The sequence below is a fragment of the Diaphorina citri genome, unplaced genomic scaffold (genome assembly GCF_000475195.1).
Source record: "Diaphorina citri unplaced genomic scaffold, Diaci psyllid genome assembly version 1.1 scaffold752, whole genome shotgun sequence".
In the NCBI taxonomy this organism is placed as follows: domain Eukaryota; kingdom Metazoa; phylum Arthropoda; class Insecta; order Hemiptera; family Psyllidae; genus Diaphorina; species Diaphorina citri.
Window position 1 is genome coordinate 34,958 of NW_007378185.1, and position 17,557 is coordinate 52,514.

Here is a 17,557-nt window from a genome sequence, read left to right on the forward strand (position 1 = left end):
AAAAAAAAAAAAAAAATGTTACAAGGGACACAGGAATGGCGATAAAATGATAATTACCACAATAATCAGAACGTAAAATTACTACAAAAACAAATAAAGGAAAAAATACCGAATTCGAGAAACAATTCCCCCATATCCCATTCCAAAAATTTTCAACTTTCAATGTAGCGGAAGAGATAAGGATTTTTCATAACCACATGAGAAATGGGATTAAGGAAAGGGGTGTTTGTTCGGTTTATAATAATTTTACATCCTTTAATATTAATGAAAAAGCTATCATTCGCCTTTGCATTATGCCAAAATTCTGTTTTTTTTTCGATACCTTTTTACCTACGGGATGGCCAATAACCATTTCAGAATATAGTTTGTTAAAATTCTACAGCACACGTGCATAGATAATAATTATGTCTACTTTATCTAGAAAATTTACCAATGCAGTTATGATAATATGGTACAGACTGAATCTATTAAAATATGAAATACATGGAATAGTTTAAAGATTAAAGAAGAATGGGAGGGAAGTTTCCATATGGGCACTTGAGACTGAAATGGATTAAGAAGGGAGAAGCGTGAGAAGATTGATAATATGGTACAGACTGAATCTATAAAAATATGAAATACATGGAACAGTTTAAAGATTAAAGAAGAATGGGAGGGAAGTTTCCATATGGGCACTTGAGACTGAAATGGATTAAGAAGGGAGAAGCGTGAGAAGACAAGGGAGATGTTGTGTTTAAATAAAATCTAAGGAGTTGTTCACATTCGTGTCACGTATTATGGATATTACACACTCAATTGCTTTCCTCTGCCTTTCTATATCCCTTCTCTTGTTTTCATAATATTAGGTTTTATTTTGCATTTTTTCTCTCATATTTTTGTAATTCTCATTATTATTAGGATGTTATTATTCCGATGATAATGTTCTTTGTTATTATTCCGTTGATAATGTTGTGTCTTTTTTTCCCCTTCTTAGTGTTGACTTTAGATTGTCTTCTTGAGTTTCAAGTTGAGATTTTCGCCTGATCATTATTTTGCAATGTTGTGTCTTTTTTTCCCCTTCTTAGTGTTGACTTTAGATTGTCTTCTTGAGTTTCAAGTTGAGATTTTCGCCTGATCATTATTTCTTATTACTTTTGCACTTCTTGTTAGTAGACTAACTACCATGGCGTCTTACCGTTACCTCTAGGTGTAAAATAAGAGTCTGAGACATTTTTTGCTTTGGTAAAGGAACGTTTCAAGGGGATCAATATCTTGAATGTTTTTAATTAACTTTGCTTGTTTTCGACTCACTTTCTTTTAATTAATATATGATTTGTTCTCAGAGAAAATCCGTGAAAAAACAAGGGTTTAGAAATTCTTCCCGATGTTGACGATAATTATCCTTCAAACTTTTATTGAATAAAATTTATTTTTCAACAATTTTATATCTGAAAACAAAATAATCACTGACTATGAAAGTTGAGAGCAAAACAAAATACCAAAACAAATTAAAAACTTTCATCGCCGACAAAAGTTGCTTGGATTTCTATTGAGTTGAAAAGTTTTAATTGTTTTTCCAAGTCCAAAGTTAAGATAGAAATATAGAGAATACGTCTTGATAGACCTTGGCGAATTCTAGATAATTGTTTTCTTGGCTTCAGAGGAAAAAAAAGAGAGAGAAAGAGATAGAGAGATGTTATCTGGTTATCACAAATTTATAGATCGAACATGAAGTCCAGGAAGCTCATAGGAAAAACTGATAAGCTCAAACAACCAAGCTCATCATCATTGTAAAATTTACAGATGTGCTATCAATCAGAAACAGAAAAGATCTGTAATCATAGTAAAAGAACGGTTCAAACAGTAAATTTCAAAATTCGCAGTGTGCAAATCGATCCCAATTATTTTCAATTTACTCGCAAGAGACATAAAAAAGTCAACTTTAATAGTAGAGTAGGTACTTCCTATGTGCTTATTTATAAAATAAAATTAATGTACACATTTTATTTCCTGAAAAAGAAAGTCTCTTTAAAAAAATGTCTTTGAAAATTTATGTTCTCTTTTGCTAGTTTAAACGGAAAGCTGAAAGTTTACAGAAGAAGAAAAAATCTTTCGCTGAAAAGAATATCTGCACTATCGTATTTATGTATAAGTAAAATACTTACCTACCTATGTATCTACATTGTTATAAAGTTTTTTGAAAGGTAAAAAAAAAAAAAAAAGATTTTTCCCCCTTGCTAAAAGGTAAAATCTGTGAAAAAGATGGAATAAGATACTAGACTGTACAAAAAATATCGTTCTAACTTTTGAGCTTTAAAAAGGTCGACCATAATCTCCGTGTAATACAGACCAGATGACAAAAACGTTTTGATTCTCAGCATGTTTTTGGTTGTCACCATTATTAGGATTACCTATGTGGTACAGCTAGAAAACTTTCTGTGGTTTCGAAAAATAAAGAAACTTTTCAAACTTCGTAAAGATAGGAAAGGTGAGATAAAAAGAACAAAAAATCTCTTCAATGTTCTTCGTTGGTTTCTTAAAAGAGTGTTTATTGAGATTTTGAGAGCACTGAGAAATAAATATGTAGGTAAATTTGAATTTAAATTTGTCTGTGGTCGCATGGAAAACTACTCCTACCGATTTGTTCATGATTCTCAGATGCCCTGGTAGGTCCACTTACCCACCTACGAACCTGTGCTGTGGAGGAAAAATATTCTCTAAGAATACATTGACCGTTCGTCTAATGAACATAACCAGTCACTAAAAATACTCGTATATACATATGAGTACATCATATATCATCCATTGTTCCAGTACCCACACACGTGTCTTGAAGTGACATCAGTCTTTCCCCTTCAAAACTGAATTGAAGCTTCTCAGATGCCCTGGTAGGTCTACTTACCCACCTAAGAACCTGTGCTGTGGAGGAAAAATATTCTCTAAGAATACATTGACCATTCGTCTAATGAACATAACCAGTCACTAAAAATACTCGTATATACATATGTACATCATATATCATCCATTGTTCCAGTACCCACACACGTGTCTTGAAGTGACATCAGTCTTTCCCCTTCAAAACTGAATTGAAGCTATAATCCTCTTTTCTCTCCCAGTTTCCCCCATATGAGTCTATCACCTTAGTGCTTAGTCCCCTTATCCCTCCTATTTGTGCCCAACCATATAGTGAGTTTGCGACCCCACCCTCCTCATCGAGTGGGTATTAGGGTATTTGCACCCCCTTTGGTTAGCTTAAACATGAGTATCCCGTCTGTATGATGGTTTAGTCCTGTGGTCTTTGTAAAAATTAATTAGAAAACAAAATCAAATTAAATTTATTTTTTTCCCCTTATACTGGGTGGAAGTTTAGAGGAACACTATGAAAATCATCTTACGGACTCTACCTACATATGTATAAGCACTATAGCTAGAAACCTGCCTCACATGCAATTATTATGGGTGTAGGTAACTGACATATGAGTGAAATTCCTCTGAAAATAAATTTCAATCTTTAGGTCCCAAGTTCTAACATTTCTCTCACGTCTGGTAGAGGTTCTGTTTCATTTTTAAATGTCCCACCCTGTTGGGTTTTTCTGAACATTTAATCAAATTTCCACCTCTATCTTTTCATATTATATCTACCTACTTGTACCTACCTTTCTGTATTGCCTCAACACTCTTCCACACAGAGAAATCATTTTAGCTTTATCTTCTCCTTTTTTTTTTTTTGATTTGAAATTCTTTTATGTGGAAAAAGATTAAAAATATATATCTTTGCTTTGGAAATATAGAAATTAATTTCCGAGGGTGTTGTGAAGTGTTGGCAAGCCCCTGTGTTACAGGTACTGCTTTCAGCAGCTATTCATTCAACAGGAAGGATTATGAATTTATTTTTCCAACATAAAAGTTAGCACTGGCATTGGTTAGATACCTAGGATGTACTCTTTTAACTGAATCTTGTACTTCGATGTAATTGTAATGTGCCTAGCTGCTACTCGAATATTATTCAAATCATTTACCTCAATTTAAACTGTTTCTAAAGATACGAATATGAATGACAATGTAGACCTCGATTAAAATTAACTTAGATCAGTGTTGGAGCGAAGGAAATAAACAGGACTGTAGATTGTCCAATGTCTACCATGAAAGGAATAACGCAATGCAAAGGAAAGCATTGATTGCTGCTACAACTAACGTCGCGTCGTGACAACAGCGAAAAAAAAACGTCGTTACAATGTTCAAATTATATTTGTGTAAGACCTCAAACCTGCCCATCTACCCCTTTTATCCGGCACTAACAAAAGATAACATTATAAGAAGGCACCCAACTTTCTTAATTATTTTCTCGTCAGCAGGCACAGAAAAAAATACATAACGTCGAAATTTAAGAAGACGAAAACAAATTTAGATTAATTAATGATCCGAACTGAATTAATTGTGTTCGGAGCCAAAGCAGCATTTCGTGTCAGTAGCAGAGAAAGAGCAAAGCGGCGCCCCATAGCGTAGCCCCAGGGAGTCGAAACATGCATTAGGAACGTAAAAGCGTGCACATGAACTTTTTTCAATTTTTCCTTCCTACTCTTTTTTATTCATTTTCTATAACATTATCAACAAAAAGGCATTTTCTGTTTGTCGTTTTTTATATCCTTACGTTAAAAAAGAAAATCCAATTTTTCTCTCAGTCAGAGAAGGCTTTGATACGTTCTTTTCCTCGTTTGATATTATTTTGTTCCTTATCATTAATAGTACCGACTAGGAATCATGTCTACGACGCTTTATTTCCTAAGCTGTACCTATAAGTTTTGTTAGGAAGAGTCTTTTAGGTAAGATAGACAAGGATTTATAAAAATGTTCTCCTGAAGGCCATTTGTATGTTATTGCTGTATCGAGCCATGAATAGAATCGACAGAAAATTAAAAATCACACATGCAGAAGACATAAGGCAAAACCAACGAGAAATAATGAAAGCAAGGGACACATAGGCCTCCCTAGGCTATTTGCTAAACGAAAATGTCCACATAGCTGTCCTATATGTGACGTTCTATCAAAGACATCGAAAAGTTACTTTGCATACCATTCTAAAACCCCTATTAGAAACTATTTTGCATACCAATCAAAGTCTACATTGGACTAACTTTACAAAGGCCACGTTACAAGACTTCAAAGGCCTGGTTGGAAAGCAATAAGGCCGCATATCAAAGAGTAACTCTTTATGCTGTAAGTTCTTTGTACATATAGTATACACACAGGTAGATAGGTACTTATAAAGTTACCTATATTGTAATATAGGGATAAAATTACACAAATGCTTCTTGATCCCTTTACCGAACTTACTACCCCTGTTTCTTTCCTCTGTCGGTCATTTCCCTCAAACTTTCTCTCTTTCCCTCCCTCTGATCTTTCTATTTTCACTTTTCTCCACACCCCCGCATACATTATTCCCTTTCCACACATTCTCTACCATTCGTACCTCTTCAACACCTCTTCCCCTTTATGCTTTCCTCCTTCAACTACCACCCTTCCATTTTACGTTTTTGATATTCAAATATTTCAAACCACTCTAACTTACCTACTATCACAGCTGCCTCAATAGCGCAGTGTTGGAAGTGCTTACCCGCTCAATCGTAAATATCCTTAGTAGGCAAATTCAGTTCCAGGCAATCGAAGTTCCAGAGACCTGAGAGCTGAGACAGACAAACAGAAAGTAAAATCGTCCGGTTAACTTGTGTACCTAATATGTTTCTCGGAAGTAGATAGCACCGACGAGACGTTGGGAATACAACTGGTACCTACTGTATAATGGAAAGTGAACACTTGAACAGTTCAAATGATTTTCAAGACTTCCACGTGCATACCTCATTTAGCCAATTCAAAGAGAAAGAAAATGAAGATGATATAAGTACAGAACATAAAAACAAATAGCTGGAATAGGTACTACACATAAGTACTTGTCTGCTACAGATAGTTACTCCCGTATGTCTTTAATTTGGATCTCTGCAATGAAAGCTTTGAAGTATTGTATTCTCTTCGTGAATCTTAAATAAAAGATAGAAAAATGCCAGTTCATCTGATGATAGTGCATTTGAGGAGAAACTCTGACAGAACAAGCGGGGCCCGTCCCTCCGGGAATTTTTCGATCTTGGTTAAAGAAAATCAGTATTTATGTACCTACCTATTTTATTTAATATTCAGTTCATTATTATTCTTGATTTGATTTTTTGATTTTACATTCATGTAATGATTTAAAATCAAGACTAGAGCCCGTTCTCCCTTTATTCCCAATATAAGGTTTAAGTCACCCATCCATTTATTGGCCTTGCTCGGCGTAGCTTAACATAGGTGACGCTAGGTGCATTTGAGGAAAAACTCTGACAGAAAAAAGTGCTCTCGTCTTGTTTTCTTTTGTTTATTTTTAACTTTTTAAACAAACTTTTTTCGTCGAACTGAAAGTCTCCTGGAACTATACACAGAAGAAAAGCTTCTTCTATATTGTTATTTTTTGATCAATTAATTATTGGAAATTGCTTTTGCTTGAATATCTCTCTCGTCTTGTTTTCTTTTGTTTATTTTTAACTTTTTAAACAAACTTTTCTTTCGTCGAACTGAAAGTCCCCTGGAACTATACACAGAAGAAAAGCTTCTTCTATATTGTTATTTTTTGATCAATTAATTATTGGAAATTGCTTTTGCTTGAATATCTCTCTTTCTTATCTTTTATTTCAAAGCTATTGTCCAGAATCCAAGCAAGCTCTTTTGTCCTAAGAAAGTAAGAAGAAAGAGTACCTACATATCCTATTGTTCTTATGAAGTTAGAAGCTTTTACGTTAATATGACTCTGTTAGTCTGTTTTTATACCTTCCTATATCTTGAAGCTTTTGTTTTAACAAACATGTAATGTTTACCATACTTTTTTATACAGAGAAGAGAGTCTAGTGTTCTAGCCAGACTTTATATGAGAGTTACTTATTTTTTGCAAAATGAGGTAAGTGGGGTAAAATTACTACACTAGAGTACTAGTTAGTAGAGGATTGTGAAAATTTTAATAATTCACGATTCTCCTCTTCTTACCTATATTTGTGTCTTTTCCTGCTTTCAGAGGAAATCTTGAGTGTAATGTTTACCATACTTTTTTATACAGAGAAGAGAGTCTAGTGTTCTAGCCAGAATTTATATGAGAGTTACTTATTTTTTGCAAAATGAGGTAAATGGGGTAAAATTACTACACTAGAGGATTGTGAAAATTTTAATAATTCACGATTCTCCTCTTCTTACCTATATTTGTGTCTTTTCCTGCTTTCAGAGGAAATCTTGAGCAACGAAATACCCGACAGCGGTGCCTATTTCCCGCTCCCCTCCCCGCATTCTACCCCAGTCTCCTATCAGAAACCAGGATGGCCCACCGTGCTTACGAACCAGGACACCATCGTGCGATCTGACCCTCCCGCCACCGTGACGTTCTATGTAGCCCTGGGTTGCGCATGCGCGTTGATCATAATCCTTCTGACAACTATGTCGGCCGTGGCCTACCTGAGGAATCAGAAACCACCCCACATGGAGTCACTCAAGTAAGTGTCATAAGTGTATACCTACGTGTGTTTTTCAAGTATATTACAGCTGAGTGCTGAGAGAGTAAAATATCATGTGATTTTCAACTTTTGGAAGTTAGAGCTCCTTAAAGGAATAAAATGTGGAGGAAATTTCAAGCAGCCTAATAATAATATCTATTAGAGGAATATTTTACGTTCTCGTACCCCCAAATCCCTCCTCACACACTTTAACGTTGAACCTAAGTGTGTTTTTCAAGTATATTACAGCTGAGAGAGTAAAATATCATGTGATTTTCAACTTTTGGAAGTTACAGCTCCTTAAAGGAATCAAATGTGGAGGAGATTTCAAGCAGCCTAATAATAATATCTATTAGAGGAATATTTTACGTTCTCGTACCCCCAAATCCCTCCTCACACACTTTAACGTTGAAATTATTATTTTATGCTGTTGATTTTGTATACAGCTTTCGGTAGGTCGTTTATCTTGAGCTATAAATGTCATAAATTTGTTTCCCATATTCCATCCAAAACCCACATTAACTCGGGCCCATAAATCATAAAATATGTGCCGAGGAAAATTCTTCTTAAATATGAAAATAATATCAATAAAATAATATTTCTATAAAAATATTTAGCCCCCCTTCCTCCAATGCAGTCCCAAATATTTCTGCTATGTCATTTCTGAAGATGAATAAAAAAGAAAGCTGTAAGATGGGGAATTTTTACCCGCACTTGAGAAAAAGAAAGCAAATTTTCATCCTTGAAAACCTCTTAGGGATAATTTATAGGATCCTCTGGGGAGTTCTGGGCGTTCGTATATGCCGGAAAACTTGAGATGACTTTTAAGCTCACATTCACATATGAGTCTTGGCCTTTATACAGAGGGATTGTAAAGTTTTTGATATTGTTAAGTTGGCAGAAGTTACCAACAGTGAGCTAGTTTTCATGTATCAAGGGAATTAAATATTGATTGCCAAAGAAAAAGGTGAGATGAAAATTTCAAATAGCCAAAGTATGAAAGTAGAAAGTCACACACATTATCCAAATAACGTATCATTGATCCCTCTTGGCCGTAATTCTAAATAGTCAGACATATCCAAATCCATTTTATACCCAAAACTTCACTATTCGTAAATAAAAATTTAGGACTTAGCTACATATTTTCTGAGAAGCGATTTACACACTGTATTCCTCAAGTAAAGATCCGTTTATATTACCACTCGTAGGTACATGATATTAAATATAAGATCAGATATCACACATGAGGTATGGAGCGACCAGGACGTAGAGCGGGAAGCATTATGATAATATGAAGAGGGAACGAACATCTCCACTTCCCATAATTTCCACTTGACACATTTTCCACCTAAAAGAAACATTTAGGTGGGGGTTTATCTCACGAGGGCAACTTGTTCACTTGTTGTGACTGAGATGAAAAAGAATACAGGAAATTCACCCGCTATGATATGTTAACATCTGTTTTAATGTACCTACCACTCTCATATTTCTTTTAGCATAAAAACTTGCGATTCTTGCAAATAGTGAAGAACAAAGAACAGGATATTTTTCACAATCTGAGTTAGTTATTGGTATAGGTAGCAATTTTGGGCTCTGTTTCATATTGTACCTAAGCATCGTTTAAAGCTTTACAGCCTACAGCTAAACACAGAGGTGCAGTATAGGCAATGAATGGTGAAGAACAAAGAACAGGATATTTTTCACAATCTGAGTTAGTTATTGGTATACCAATTTTGGGCTCTGTTTCATATTGTACCTAAGCATCGTTTAAAGCTTTACAGCCTACAGCTAAACACAGAGGTGCAGTATAGGCAATACCTATAGGCATGCTTTGTGAAAAATTCCCTCAAATCATAAGCACATCGAGTGCTCATGTTTATCATGATGGAAGATGACAGAGTGACACCTCTCCATACATATTTCATATTAAGGAGCGCGGTAGCGCTCCGCCCCGCCAAGTCAAGAAAGTTTGACCGCGCTACTAGAGATATTATACGCGACAGGGAATTAGTAGAAAAACTGGATGGACCAAAAACTTTTTCTTTTTTTGACAGACATCCTAAAGTGAGCTCATGAGACGTGACGTGAGGGCAGTGAGGCTATCGTGAACAAAATCACCTACTATTAAGGAGCGCGGTAGCGCTCCGCCCCGCCAAGTCAAGAAAGTTTGACCGCGCTACTAGAGATATTATACGCGACAGGGAAAGTAGCCGTTTTCAGGTAGTTGTAGGCAGACAGCCACAAATGACGGAAGAAAACGGATTGCTTGTGTGTGTTGGGGCATGCAAGTGGACCAAGTTGAAAAAAAAAATCATCAAAATCGGTTAAGTTTAGCCAGAGATAATTGACTTCGAAAAACGTCAAATTTTTCATCATTTTCTGCTGCTGCTGCTGCTTCTGCTTCTGCTTCCGCTTCCACCTACTATACCTATTATGGAAGATTTTTGAATAACATATTTCTGCCTCCCCATGAGCTCACGTGACGTGATTCTAGTGTATTTCTAGCTTAAGTGACATCACCCAGTATGCTATTCAGTTCAACATGTACTTCACCTAAATCCATAAAAACCTTTTTATCTCGTCAACTATTATGGGGGATTTTTGAATAACATCTTTCTGCCTCCCCATGAGCTCACGTGACGTGATTCTAGTTTAAGCTTAAGTCACTTAAGCTAGATTTCTAGCTTAAGTGACATCACCCAGTATGCTATTCAGTTCAACATGTACTTCACCTAAATCCATAAAAACCTTTTTATCTCGTCAAGCCATCTCTTCAAATTTTCCCCTAGCTCTTCAAATCTCCCCCGCTATTACGGGATAAAGCTCTCCTAAGGGGACAAAACTCAAGCTTGTGAGGATAATGCGGGATATACGAAATGCAACCGTAATCATCAATGGAGGGGAGAAAAAGTCGGAAAATACGACTTTTTCTCGGGAATTTCCCCTTTCCTGAAGCTCGTTTCGAGGATAATGCGGGACATACAAAATGCAACCGTAATCATCAATGGAGGGGAGAAAAAGTCGGAAAATACGACTTTTTCTCGGGAATTTCCCCTTTCCTGAAGCTCGTTTTCCCTCTTTTGGCGTGATAGGGCCTGTATTAAACTATTCGAGCCAGCCTAGTTAGCTTAGTTGGTAGTGCGTCTGCCTTGTAAGCGCTAGGTCGTGGGTTCGATTCCCGCCCGGGGCGGATTTTGAGGATAATGCGGGATATACGAAGTGCAACCGTAATCATCAATGGAGGGGAGAAAAAGTCGGAAAATACGACTTTTTCTCGGGAATTTCCCCTTTCCTGAAGCTCGTTTTCCCTCTTTTGGCGTGATAGGGCCTGTATTAAACTATTGGTTCTATTAAGGAGCGCGGTAGCTCTCCGCCCCACCAAGTTCAAATTTGACAGTACAAAGGGATTCAAAATAAAAGGGGGCGCTCCAACGGAATCGGTTCCGTTTAGGAATGGGAAATACAACTAAAAATAATCATTAGGTATACCCAGGTAGTCAGAGGGGGAGGGGGGTCACTCTGAAAATAATTTATGTGGAAATGGGAAATTTTTGAATACCTTCTTATAGGGCAGGGTTGTCCAACCTTAGGGCACCCGAGGGCCGCAACAGACCAAGGTAGAGAGTTGGCGGGCCCCAAAAACCCTCATCGAGTGGTTATTTGCACCCCCTTTGGTTAGCTTAAACATGAGCACCCCGTCTGTATGATGGTTTAGTCCTGTGGTCTTTGTAAAAATTAATTAGAAAACAAAATCAAATTAAATTTATTTTTTCCCCTTATACTGGGTGGAAGTTTAGGAACACTATGAAAATCATCTTACGGACTGTACCTACATATGTATAAGCACTATAGCTAGAAACCTGCCTCACATGCAATTATTATGGGTGTAGGTAACTGACATATGAGTGAAATTCCTCTGAAAATAAATTTCAATCTTTAGGTCCCAAGTTCTAACATTTCTCTCACGTCTGGTAGAGGTTCTGTTTCATTTTTAAATGTCCCACCCTGTTGGGTTTTTCTGAACATTTAATCAAATTTCCACCTCTATCTTTTCATATTATATCTACCTACTTGTACCTACCTTTCTGTATTGCCTCAACACTCTTCCACACAGAGAAATCATTTTAGCTTTATCTTCTCCTTTTTTTTTTTTTGATTTGAAATTCTTTTATGTGGAAAAAGATTAAAAATATATATCTTTGCTTTGGAAATATAGAAATTAATTTCCGAGGGTGTTGTGAAGTGTTGGCAAGCCCCTGTGTTACAGGTACTGCTTTCAGCAGCTATTCATTCAACAGGAAGGATTATGAATTTATTTTTCCAACATAAAAGTTAGCACTGGCATTGGTTAGATACCTAGGATGTACTCTTTTAACTGAATCTTGTACTTCGATGTAATTGTAATGTGCCTAGCTGCTACTCGAATATTATTCAAATCATTTACCTCAATTTAAACTGTTTCTAAAGATACGAATATGAATGACAATGTAGACCTCGATTAAAATTAACTTAGATCAGTGTTGGAGCGAAGGAAATAAACAGGACTGTAGATTGTCCAATGTCTACCATGAAAGGAATAACGCAATGCAAAGGAAAGCATTGATTGTTGCTACAACTAACGTCGCGTCGTTGCAACAGCGAAAAAAAAAAAAAAAAAAAAAAAAAAAAAAATGGATCAGAAAGCCATCCTTCTGATGACGATTTTTATCGGTGGTTATCTCGGAAACTCTATACGATATGATGATGAAAATAGATTGAATATGGACAAAGATCCAATGGAGGAAGTGAATGGAAACAACGACCTGGACAACAATGAACTCAATACGCTAGATGAAGAAAATGAAGTTGACCAGAGAGATGATGTGAAGCCACTAAACAAAAATGAAGAAACCGCACAAAGTGAAGAAAAAGCTTGGGAAATGTTTCAAAGGAATGGAAAAGATATAAACCCGATCTTTGAAGTAGACAAATTCGACAAAACAGCAAAAGCTAACGACCTACAAAAGTTGGTAGAACAATTGGAGAAAGTGCTACTTTCCGTGTCCGCTTTGACCAATGACCGTGTCAGATATTCCTCTTCCAGTATTCTGCAACTTGGATCGCTGCATCATTTGCTAGCAGCAGGTCTTGTTCAAGCGTAGGTGCTACCTGCAAAGTTGAATGAGTAGTCCAGTTATCTAGCCTATAATGTATTTACTGACCCATATTTTACTTTGTTCCTCTGTGATGAGATTGTAAAAGGTTAAAAGGCCACATTTCGTGACACATGTGCACGATGGAAACAAAGGATTATCGGGGATCGTAACAAATAAATTGATCGTAAATAATGAAGTAGGTGTTGGTGTTTCCACTTCCTTTCTTTTTGAGACTTGTTTAGGTGTCGGAGTTTTTCCTCCAACTTTTCTACTAGTAAAAATTACCTATACCCTAAATGTACCTAATGAGTTTTGTTAGGAAGAGTCTTTTAGATAAGCTAGGCAAGTATTTATAAAAATGTTCTCCTGGAGGCCATTTGTATGTTATTGCTGGAGCGAGCCATGAATAGAATCGACAGAAAATTAAAAATCACACATGCAGAAGACACAAGGCAAAATCAACGAGAAATAATGAAAGCAAGGGACATATTGGCCTCCCTAGGCTATTTGCTAAACGAAAATGTCCACATAGCTGTCCTATATGTGACGTTCTATCAAAGACATGGAAAAGTTACTTTGCATACCAATCTAAAACCCTTATTAGAAACTATTTTGCATACCAATCAAAGTCTACATTGGACTAACTTTACAAAGGCCACGTTACAACACTTCAAAGGCCTGGTTGGAGAGCAATAAGGCCGCATATCAAAGAGTAACTCTTTATGCTGTAAGTTCTTTGTATATACATATAGTATACACACAGGTAGATAGGTATACTTATAAAGTTACCTATATTGTAATATAGGGATAAAATTACACAAATGCTTCTTGATCCCTTTACCGAACATACTACCCCTGTTTCTTTCCTCTATCGGTCATTTCCCTCAAACTTTCTCTCTTTCCCTCCCTCTGATCTTTCTATCTTCACTTTTCTCCACACCCCCGCATACATTATTCCCTTTCCACACATTCTCTACCATTCGTACCTCTTCAACACCTCTTCCCCTTTATCTTTTACTCCTTCAACTACCACCCTTCCATTTTACGTTTTTGATATTCAAATATTTCAAACCACTCTACTTACCTACTATCACAGCTGCCTCAATAGCGCAGTGTTGGAAGTGCTTACCCGCTCAATCGTAAATTTCCTTTGTAGGCAAATTCACATGTTATCAAAGTCGAAGTTCCAGAGACCTGAGACAGACAAACAGAAAGTAAAATTGTCCGGTTAACTTGAACTCACCATTTGGCCAATATTAGAGAGTTTTTGCAAAATAGCGTACGTGACTTTTACGGGCACGTTAATTCCATTGAGGTAAAGAAGAAGTTTGAGTTTTTGGAAATCACGCTATATTTTTACGTTCTAAATTTTTACGGTCCAAGAGTTCCATTAACGGGACGCTAATTTCGGCTGCAAAAACTCTAAATTATTTCAGCATTTCTTTCACACTTCATAGCCTAATTACCCTGCGGTTTCGCCCTGTTTCAGATCCTCTACAGCTGGTCAGCAGCCTACAGCTCCCTGGCCATGACTCCCCCAATGTTCAACATCTCCATGCAGGGGGAGATACCACCCCGTCTGGAGACATTCCGGGTGACATTCCCCTGTACGGGAACGGTCAGTGATGATATAAAAGTCGTCCTACAGCTCAATATTAGCCTACCACACCGTCATGGTGTGACATCACTCAACTTCCAACGCAACAAGATATGCCTGAAGGAGGAAAAACGTGGTAAGATGACATTTTATTATTATTAGTTAAAGGTGTGTCCACACATAGACAATGGCCGTCGATCGATGTGAATTTATTGTGAATCGGCGGTCCGTCGACTATGTGTGGACACACCTTAAGAATTAATTGGTTTGTTCGGAATCTTAGAAATAATGGCCTCCCTCTGAGTCCAATCTTTTTATTTAGCTGATTTTCGATCGTACCCTATTCTTACGATTTATTCCAATGCATTAGCTTACTTAGCTCACTGCACTGGGATTGTGGTAAGGGATTGCAAAGGTAGTTGAATTTTGTTATCTCTGAGCTTAGCATGTAACATTTAACATACTTAATTATTTTAATTAATAAAAAATACAAGAAACTACCGAGAGCTACAAGTATCTAGCAATTTCCATTCTTAACTAGCGTAAACTTTTTATTGCACAAGGAAAATTTATACATTTAATATTCTCCTCTATTTATTTATGTTTTTCATTAGAAAAAAAAAGTCTCACCCAATTCTCTCTGACCTAGACAAAAGTAGCAAAATGCGCTGCTAGATTTTCTAAATAAAACTTTGCTTGTAATGCGCTGCTCTGAAGATAATAACAATAGAATAAATATACAAACAAGTTAATTAAAAGTTTTTTTATCCCCCGAGGAGAGAAAAATGGAGAAACAGGAAGTTTGGGGTATTGGAATTATGAATTATAAATAGCTAAGGGGAGGGAGAGAATGGTGAGGAAAGCAGAAGAACTCATTTTTCATGCTATCACATGTCCTGATCTTGTCAATATGCTCTGAACTGAGGTATGATTTCCCGGAATCCGACAAAAACTTCCAAGATCTAGGAATAAGACTTGAACCTTTAAAAAATGCTGAGTGATGCTTATAATCCGGAAATATCTTTAGGGAGAGAGAGAGAGAGAGAGAGAGAGAGAGAGAGAGAGAGAAAGAAAGAAGAGAGAGAGAGAGAGATAGGAAATAGATCATGTGTACTGTTGAAAGCTGGAACAGCGTCCGTATAGGAAAAAAAAGAAAACACCAATAAAACAGGCAATTTTTCTTCCCCCTTCTTTCTGTCTCTCTCATTCTTTGGTTCAAAGGTCACTAGTGGCATGTTTGACCATTACTCTTCATCACAAGCGAGAGAGCCTTTATTTAATTGTCTAACACTTCCCCTACCCCTCCCTTCTAAATAGAATTCTACTCCCCCTCCCCTCTAAATAGCACTCTTAGCCTATTTCCCAATATGGCACACACGTGCCGCCCTCTCTCTCCCTTTTTTCTCCCTCTCCTTTTCTTTCGTTCCCTCTCTCTTCCTCTCTTTTTCTTTCTTCTTTGTTCCTCCCTGGGGTTATAAGATGCTACCCGCACATCTAGATAGGTACTATGTTTATGTTCATTAATTCTCAACATCTTCACACCCAATATGTCTTCTTCTTCTTCTTCTCCTCCTTCTCCTTCCTCTTCTTCTCCTCCTCTTCTTTTTCTTATTTCTATCTCACCCACATTCTTCGCCCTTTCTCTTTCAATTCTTCCTTTATAACTTTTACCAAAGACTATACTCTCTTTCTCAATGTTATCTTTATCTTCGCTTGACATCAGACCCCATTATAATCTAGTCCTTGTTTCCACTGGGTTGAAGAAGCAGGTATCTACCTAACGTAATACCTACTACCTACCCAGCAGATCCTTGACTACGGTACTTATCTCTTAGGTCCAAATTCCTTATTCTTCAATCCTTGGGGACTTGAACTAAGGGAAAGAAACAGAGGATTTCAGCTCAGAAATCTTTTCGGTTAGGTAATATCTTTTTGTGCCTGTGTGCACTTTAAATGTACTCCTGATCTCGTATAGATATTTTAACATTTGTGTATGCCTATAATCCTGCCGTTTTTAGCCTCCTTGCTTAACACGAATCCTTCCTGCTTTCTCTCCTTACACCTGGTTACACACGTGTCAAAGTGGTTTTCTTTCCTGTAGTAAAAGAAGGAAAAGTCAGGTGTTATCCTTAAGGGATTGATATGGGAGACACAATTCACACAATCCAATAGACTTTGGAAAACGTTGAACTAAGGGAAAGAAGCAGAGGATTTCAGCTCACAAATCTTTTCGGTTAGGTAATATCTTTTTGTGCCTGTGTGCACTTTAAATGTACTCCTGATCTCGTATAGATATTTTATCATTTGTGTATGCCTATAATCCTGCCGTTTTTAGCCTCCTTGCTTAACACTAATCCTTCCTGCTTTCTCTCCTTACACCTGGTTACACACGTGTCAAAGTGGTTTCCTTTCCTATAGTAAAAGAAGGAAAAGTCAGGTGTTATCCTTAAGGGATTGATATGGGAGACACAATTCACACAATCCAATAGACTTTGGAAAACGTCTTTGCCATTAGACGTCAAAGTTGAATTACTTACTTTCTTTCCGTGTCCGCTTTGACCAATGACCGTGTCAGATACTTCTCTTCCAATATTCTGCAACTTGGATCGCTGCATCATTTGCTAGCAGTAGGTCTTGTTCAAACGTAGGTGCTACCTGCAAAGTTGAATGAGTAGTCCAGTTATCTAGCCTATAATGTATTTACTGACCCATATTTTACTTTGTTCCTCTGAATAATTTTATAGTTTATACCTAGTTGGAAAAAAATAATAATAATAAATAAAAATATTAAAAATGATTTTCATGTAGGTACCTACATTATCATGATGTATTTCACTCGGAAAAGATCAGAACTTACCTAAACTTACCCAATGATGTTATTATTTAATTTTTCACTCGGAAATGATCGGAACTTACCAAAACTTACCCAATGATGTTATTATGGTATTTTTCACTCGGAAATGTTCGGAACTTACCAAAACTTACCCAAAGATGATATTACGGCATTTTCACTCGGAAATGGTCGGAACTTAATAAAACTTACCCAATGATGTTACTATGGCATTTTTCACACCGAAATTATCGGAACTTACCAAATCTTACAATCTCGCTTCTGCTTCACTGCATTGGCGGCGTGCCATCAATTTATTTTTAAAGCATTGCCCGCCGCCAATGCAGTGAAGCAGAAGTGAGATTAGATGAAAGAGGAGTGCAATGAGGGGAAAGAGAGGTAGGTGGCACGCCGCCAATGCAGTGAAGCAGAAGTAATATTAGAGGAAAGT

General features: G+C 36.8%; 1 protein-coding gene and 1 long non-coding RNA gene across 2 annotated transcripts in view; one reads left to right on the top strand and one right to left on the bottom strand.

The window, feature by feature from the left end:
- Nucleotides 1-5,643, bottom strand: part of LOC113468486 — a 38,334-nt gene extending 32,691 nt beyond the window's left edge. Inside the window, exon 1 of the long non-coding RNA XR_003392222.1 lies at nucleotides 5,594-5,643. This is a non-coding gene — a long non-coding RNA (uncharacterized LOC113468486). The remainder of the gene's footprint in view (nucleotides 1-5,593) is intronic.
- The window catches only part of LOC103511782 (tyrosine-protein kinase RYK-like), a 69,636-nt gene that overhangs the window by 34,286 nt on the left and 17,793 nt on the right, over nucleotides 1-17,557 (top strand). Inside the window, exon 3 of the mRNA XM_026825442.1 lies at nucleotides 14,169-14,412. Within this exon, the coding sequence (XP_026681243.1) occupies nucleotides 14,169-14,412 (244 nt within the window). The remainder of the gene's footprint in view (nucleotides 1-14,168; nucleotides 14,413-17,557) is intronic.